Source organism: Peromyscus leucopus, chromosome 8a (assembly GCF_004664715.2).
Source record: "Peromyscus leucopus breed LL Stock chromosome 8a, UCI_PerLeu_2.1, whole genome shotgun sequence".
Lineage (NCBI taxonomy): Eukaryota > Metazoa > Chordata > Mammalia > Rodentia > Cricetidae > Peromyscus > Peromyscus leucopus.
Genome location: NC_051085.1, coordinates 54,618,080 through 54,625,658, shown reverse-complemented (window position 1 = coordinate 54,625,658; position 7,579 = coordinate 54,618,080). Strand labels below are relative to the sequence as shown.

Below are 7,579 nucleotides of genomic sequence, written 5' to 3'. Positions count from 1 at the left end.
GGAATGATGGGGACAAGGAGCCAACGAGCTGGATGGTGGTGAGGGATCGCAATGCAAGGAACGAGGTGTCTCCAGCGGAAGGGGAAGAAGAGATCTGCCCCTGAGGCTTCAGAAGCACAAGGTCCCACTGACCCCTGGGCTCAGCAGGTGTCACTGTGTGCACACGGCACTGCTGACCCCTGGACTCAGCGGTGTCACTGTGTGCACATGGCCCCAATGACCCCCGGACTCAGTGGGTGTCACTGTGTGCACACAGCCCCAATGACCCCTGGACTCAGCGGTGTCACTGTGTGCACACGGCCCCAATGACCCCCGGACTCAGCGGGTGTCACTGTGTGCACACGGCCCCAATGACCCTGGACTCAGCGGTGTCACTGTTTGCACACGGTCCCACTGACCCCTGGACTCTGCGGTGTCACTGTGTGCACACGGCCCCAATGACCCCCAGACTCAGTGGTGTCACTGTGTGCACACGACCCCAATGACCCCTGGACTCTGCGGTGTCACTGTGTGCACACGACCCCAATGACCCCTGGACTCAGCGGGTGTCACTGTGTGCACACGGCCCCAATGACCCCCGGACTCAGCAGGTGTCACTGTGTGCACACGGCCCCAATGACCCCCGGACTCAGCAGGTGTCACTGTGTGCACACGACCCCAATGACCCCTGGACTCAGCAGGTGTCACTGTGTGCACACGGCCCCAATGACCCCTGGACTCTGCGGTGTCACTGTGTGCACACGGTCCCACTGACCCCTGGACTCAGCGGGTGTCACTGTGTGCACACGGCCCCAATGACCCCCAGACTCAGTGGTGTCACTGTGTGCACACGACCCCAATGACCCCTGGACTCAGCAGGTGTCACTCACGCCACACTCTGACACGCAGAGCAGGAGGACAATGTGTGCTGTCTGGAGCCCCTGTATTGCGGCAACTTGTTTTCCTTTCTCCTTTTCTTCGACTTCCTCCTCAGTTCCCGCCTCCTCCTCTCCCCCTCCCCTTTCCTTTTGTTTTCTGTTTTGCTTTGTTGAAATGGATTCTCATAGCTCAGGCTGGCCTCAGACTCACTGTGTTGCAAAGGCTGGCCTTGAATTCGGGATCCTCCTGGCTCTTCCTCTAGAGTAGCACTGCGTCCAGTCGCAGGAACTTTTTGAGTCTGCCTTTCCAGTCCTTACAGTTCTGGATGGAGACTGAGGGTTTTCATGAGAACTCCGAGTTATCCGGTCTTGGTACCAGATAGCAAGCACTTCAGGAAAGTGTGCCTGGAGGAAGAGACAGGAGGGTGCTCCTCCTTGTCCTGAGGTGGGTGCTCCTCCTCCTTGTTGTCCTGAGGTGGGTGCTCCTCCTTGTCCTGAGGTGGGTGCTCCTCCTTGTCCTGAGGTGGGTGCTCCTCCTTGTCCTGAGGTGGGTGCTCCTCCTCCTTGTCCTGAGGTGGGTGCTCCTCCTTGTCCTGAGGTGGGTGCTCCTCCTTGTCCTGAGGTGGGTGCTCCTCCTTGTCCTGAGGTGGGTGCTCCTCCTTGTCCTGAGGTGGGTGTGTCTGACAGTGAAGGAGCCATGGGACTGATGACTGTCACATTCCAGCTAAATGGAACAGAAGAACGCCTTCCTAACGATGGGCGCTGAGAACTGGAGATACCAAGGTGATGGTGATTACCCTCTCAGACACACTGGTTCCACAGCTGTTGAACAGATGCCGAATGCAGAAGACTTTGAGAAATGTGGGCTCGTCTCCCTCCTGAGCATCGCTCAGAGTGTCTCTCACCTTGGCTCCAAACACATGACTTAAATGAGACTGGCTTCAGCCTTCGCATGATTAAAAGGGATTAGATTGAGATGAATATTGTGCTGATAAAATGCAGTTCCCTTTGGAAACTGCCCTCTTTCTCCAGCCCCTGGTTTCCTCCCATCCGCAATGGCTCCTCGGCCGCATGGGACTGACTACCCAGAAGTGCAGCTCAGGGTACCCACGGGGCATGCATGGTCATGAGCCCGAGAAGCAGGAAAATGGGGGTGATCCCTGAACCCCTTGACATAAGGGCCTTGAGGTGGAGAGTGTGTGGGCAGAGTATGAGAGAGATGGGCTTCCTGCAGGGTAAATTAAGTAGAGTTGAAGACAACCCTGTCATGTCAGGTTGCTGACAAAGTGGCAGGCGCACCTTATACGGAACCTGACTACTCCCTGGACTAGGGCACACTAGTGCAAGGTTGGATGAAAGGCCAGTGCCTGGTGCTTGTACGGGTGGATGTGACGTTCTGGGATCTAAGAATCCACACTAATGTGTTCCTTGACAAATTCTTGCTTCCTTCAATTCCCTGGATTAGTAAGTCTGCCAAGAAAAATAATAATTTTATATATATATATATATATATGATTATCATGGTCAACTTTACACTGACTTAAAGATAAGGCCTGTAAACACAAACATTAACTGTGCACGCGTGTGCAAAGTCCCCCCCCCAGCCTTTGATGCATGTGCAGTTTCTGCAGTTCTTCCTGCTGCATCATGGCAGACAGAGCGACGCCCACTGCAGCCTGCTGGGAATGCTGCTTTTCAATGCTCTCAGTATTTAACAAAACCGCAACGATGAGAAACCTGTGGGGCTCCGGGTCAAATGGGCAAACGAAGCTGTAGAGCAAACCGTGTACAGCAACGCCCATGCGTTCCCTGTAACGATACCGGGGGAAGAAGCGGCCGGACTGAGCAAGCAGCACTCTGAGACAGACCACACACACGAAGTTTTCTGTTACTTTACTTAGTTCCATATTTCCTATAACTGAGCATATTGGTGCCATAATGAAAAAAGTAACGATAAATACTAAAGCTAGATGGTGAGTTTCAGCATCCAGAATAATACTTCTCTTTGTGACGAGCTGTGCAGGATAGAGCCGAAGCACAGACTCGGGTCTGCAGGTGACCCCTGGTCAGTTCCACTCAGCCGCAGCCCTAGGGAGACAAAGGATCTAAGATCTGTGAGACTTCAAGATGCCCCTTCTCTCACATCACAGAGATCATGTTTGGAGATGCCAATGTGGTAAGAAATACAATGGCTCCCACGATGTCCATAAGTCCTAGGACTTATGAACGGGTCACCGTACGTGACAACGGGGGCTCTCGGGGTTCATTTGGGAATTTGAGAGGGCACTAATTTCCTGGGTCGCCCATAGGTCCCTGAGAGTAAAGGAGGGAGGGAGGGAGGATGGTCGTTGTCCTTCCTGGATGGAGGTAATGAGGACCTCTGAAACCAGGCCTCTAGATAGGAGTTTTCACATTGGTGTATCTTGTTTAAAAATGCTGCTGTTCATCCTCCCCAGAGAACAAATGGAGGAATCTCATAACCCAAGAGAAGGCCCCATGTCTTCTATTTCACCTCTCAACAGACCTCCCTCTCTCCATATTGTCTTGCATCCTTCAAATGTGCAGTTTCCCCATCAAGAGGGTGGTCCAGCTGTTCAGACTGGCATTCTCTGTCACCCTCTCTCCTGTCTCCACACTCTTGACCATGGTGCATTAACACAGCTCTTGAGCTCTGGTCACTCCCGGCACACGGCTCCAGACAAAGGAATATGGCTTCACAAAGTGCTGTGCCCAGAGACAGAATGAGAACGAATGGATGGGACGACTTCACCACGCTCGCAGGGCCAACCCCCAGAGTGCTAGGTCCTCTCCAGGTAGTGTGAGTGTCAAGGAAGAGTCTTAGCAGAAAACTTGTCACTCCCCGAAACACACACACACACACACACACACACACACACACACACACACACACTCACACACACACATACACACACACGCACGCACACACACACACACACACACACACACACACACACACTCACACACACACATACACACACACGCACGCACACACACACACACACACACACACACACACTTACTCTTTAGACTGTTTGGAAGAATAAACGGAAAACTTCAACTTTAAATAGCCAGGAAATCTGAAATACACGTTCAAGTGAGTGCGGCAACCAGATCTGACCTCATGTATAAAATCTAGCCATACTCAGGGGGTTTTTACCAATGTCATTCATTATTTAAGATGGGGAGCCATAAACCTCCCTTTTAAAGCAGTCACCCTACAGAACCATCTGACACACAGTCACCCTACAGAACAGTCTGCCTGTTTCAATCATTGTTTTAAATGCCCAAAGGTGCAGAGGTCTTCGTGTTATGAATCGTTGCTAGTTCCTTCTTCAGGAACTAGGACACTAGTTCTGCTCACTGAACGTTCCCAGAAGGCTGCAGCCCTGGCTTTGGAGCTACTGACATGAAATGAAACACAATTTCCCCTTTCTCAGGAACAAACAAAACAGGGCAAAACTTGGGGGGTTTCCCTGTCTCTGTCCATCCTCTTTCCCCAAACAAATTTTGCGTCTCCTTGGGCCAGACCCTGGTACTGTTTCAGTATTATTTTCTCGCCGAATGCAGAACTTGTTTGCTTTGTGGCAAGAAAGGGTTATTTTCTCTTTCTCTCAGAGGAAAGAGCGTAGCCAGACCTCCTTGATTTCTTTTCCTGAGCGGCTTCAGCTCAGTGTGGCCTCGGCCCATGGCGCGCCTCAACTGCTCAGCTGCCGGCGCTGTGGTGGAGACCGCTGTGGGCACAATGCTGACACTGGAGTGTGCTCTGGGCCTTACAGGTAATGCTGTCGCCCTCTGGACCTTCTTTTACCGTCTCAAAGTGTGGAAGCCTTACGCGGTCTACCTCTTCAACCTGGTGGTGGCTGACCTGCTACTGATCACCTGTCTGCCGTTCCTCGCTGTCTTCTACCTGAAGGGCAAGACCTGGGGACTCGGCCACGTGCCCTGCCAAATCCTGCTCTTCCTGCTGGCCTTCAGCCGTGGGGTGGGGGTCGCCTTCCTGACGACAGTGGCTCTAGACCGATATCTGCGTGTGGTCCATCCTCGGCTCCGAGTCAACTTGCTATCTCCAAGGGCAGCCTGGGGCATCTCTAGCCTAGTATGGCTTCTCATGGTTGCCCTCACTCCCCAAAACATGCTCATCCACAAGGCTATCCAGAATTCCACCGAGTGCCCCAGCTTCTATCCCATAGGAGAAACTGAGGCCGGCGCCATCTGGCAGGAGGTGCTCTTCTTCCTACAGCTCCTGCTTCCCTTCGGCCTCATCTTCTTCTGTAACACTGGGCTCATCAGGACCCTCCAGGAGAGACTCCGGGAGTCTGACAAACAGCCCAGGCTCCGGAGGGCCAGGGCGCTGGTTGCCATGGTGCTGTTGCTGTTTGGACTGTGCTTCCTGCCTAGTGTCCTGGCCCGGGTCCTGGTGCATGTCTTTCGGGAGTTTGAGAGCTGCAGCATCCAGCAAGCCATAGTGCAGGCCTCCGATGTTGCTGGCAGCCTCACCTGCCTGCACAGTGCATTGAGCCCAGCCGTTTACTGCTTCTCCAACCAGGCCTTCACCCACTCGTACCGGAAGGTGCTCAGAAGCCTTCGAGGCTGGAGGAAGGCAGCAGAGCCGGCTAGCTCCAACCTCAGGGACTCCTATTCCTGATGACTCCTGAAATCCTCAGCTCCCCTTTGTTCTGGAACCACCTTGAATCTGAACAATAACCCGATGACCTCGGGGTCAGAAGACAGAAAGTGCACTACAAGGATCCAGACACAGTCAACGCCGTGACACACTTGGTTCACCTGGATTTCCCCTGCTTCTGTCACACTGCCGAGTGGCAGATCACCCAGGCAGATCCTGCCTCCTTTGCACAGTGACCGTCCTGATGGAGTTGCCAAGCTGAGAGGTTGAGCTGTTCTGCACATCCACACGGGAAGGTTCTAACGGGCTCGATCAGCGAGGAGACTGCTGTGTTACTCCAGCACCGTCTGGTCTCTTGGGTCATGCTCCCTTTCCACACTCCCATTCTCCAGTGTGAAAAGCTGCTTTCTTCTCACCAAGCGTGGAGCTCAGAAGACTGGAAGCCAGCCACCCCTGCTGTTCTGAAGAGGTTGCAGGTCTCGTTCTGTTTTTATAAAATTCCCCTTTGTTTTTATAGGTTGTACCAAGTGTCAGAGACAGTTCGGCAAGCTAGCTCCTTCACTGCAGGAGACACCTGGTAATTGCCTCAACACTGACCTGGAAGTGCTAGCTTAACTTGAAATGTCTGCATTTATCTTAGTCCTGGGGAGAGGCACTTGCTTTCTAAATGGTGCTTGAACCTCCCCCCCCCCGGGGGGGGGACCTACGGGCTGGCAGACCATTGGCATGGGGCTGGTGTCACCTCAGTCCTAAAACACACAGGCCAGGGACAGCCGGTGAGCAGGAGGATTCATCTCTGTTTCCATGCTCATATCTAGAAAGGCAGCTAAGAAAAAGGAGTACCCACAATGTTTGTGGGGGCACCTACCGCCTACCTGGGATGTTCTTGCAATGGCCATGGCTCCTCACACAGGCATCCCACGGTGTACCCTCCTTGATGCCAGAGCTGGTGGCATTGGCAACACCATGTCCACTCACATGTTTCCTTCCCTGCTTGGCAGAGTCCTTGTCAGGACCCACCTGAGACATTGTGCGGAAGGATAGAAAAGCCCTATAGACCAGGGTGGCCTACCAGACTCAGTGTTCCTGGGGAATGAGGGCCGTGCAGCAGTACTTCTGTTTTCCAGGATTTGTTTCCTCCTGAGAAAGCAGACTGTCGCAGGCCTGAGACAGAACCGTGGCCTGGCCAGGACGAGCCTGAAGTCTGCTGGATGGGTGCATTTGGTGCTGTGCCCACGTTCTTCCCTCTTAGCGGAGGAGAAGCACCTCCGTTCTCTCCCCAGCACCCTGGTGCACCAGCAGTTTAAAGGGTGCTTTGAAAACCCTCCATTCAACACAAGCGTTTTCTTTGAAATGTCGTTATCGCTGCCACAAGAGGAGTCCCAGCCCTCTCCTGCTCTTGGACTTTTGAGTCTGTGCCTGCACTTAGGACAGGCACACCGAATGTGACGGCGTCCTCTGGACAGTTACTACTGTTATCTACGGTGGCAGGGGCTGTAAAACAGACCATCCCCACTCCTTGTGAAAGCTTTGCTAGTCAGCTGTGGGGAGGTCTGTCTGTCAGCTGTGGGGAGGTCTGTCTGTCTGCTGTGGGGAGGTCTGTCTGTCAGCTGTGGGGAGGTCTGTCTGTCAGCTGTGGGGAGGTCTGTCTATCAGCTGTGGGGAGGTCTGTCTGTCAGCTGTGGGGAGGTCTGTCTGTCAGCTGTGGGGAGGTCTGTCTGTCAGCTGTGGGGAGGTCTGTCTATCAGCTGTGGGAGGTCTGTCTGTCAGCTGTGGGGAGGTCTGTCTGTCAGCTGTGGGGAGGTCTGTCTGTCAGCTGTGGGGAGGTCTGTCTGTCTGTCTGTCCACTGTGGGGAGGTCTGTCTGTCTGTCAGCTGTGGGGAGGTCTGTCAGCTGTGGGGAGGTCTGTCTGTCAGCTGTGGGGAGGTCTGTCTGTCCGCTGTGGGGAGGTCTGTCTGTCTGTCCGCTGTGAGGAGGTCTGTCTGTCTGCTGTGGGGAGGTCCGGGACCCTAGCCCTCCCAGTCCTGGAAGCCCAAGACTTCCAACTTCCTGTCTTGGGCTCTGCTCTCGCTCCAAA

At 53.8% G+C, this 7,579-nt stretch overlaps 1 protein-coding gene across 1 annotated transcript; it reads left to right on the top strand.

Moving 5' to 3' along the window:
* Positions 1–4,399: 4,399 nt before the first annotated feature.
* Gpr31 (G protein-coupled receptor 31) lies at positions 4,400–7,107 on the top strand. The gene has a single exon (XM_028866691.2). The coding sequence runs from the start codon at positions 4,564–4,566 to the stop codon at positions 5,521–5,523; it is 960 nt and encodes a 319-aa protein (XP_028722524.1). The 5' UTR covers positions 4,400–4,563; the 3' UTR covers positions 5,524–7,107.
* The last annotated feature ends 472 nt before the right edge of the window (positions 7,108–7,579 follow it).

Bases quoted from the DNA above. Each gene is read 5' to 3' on its own strand.
- Gpr31 (XM_028866691.2), top strand. From the start codon at position 4,564: ATGGCGCGCCTCAACTGCTCAGCTGCCGGCGCTGTGGTGGAGACCGCT.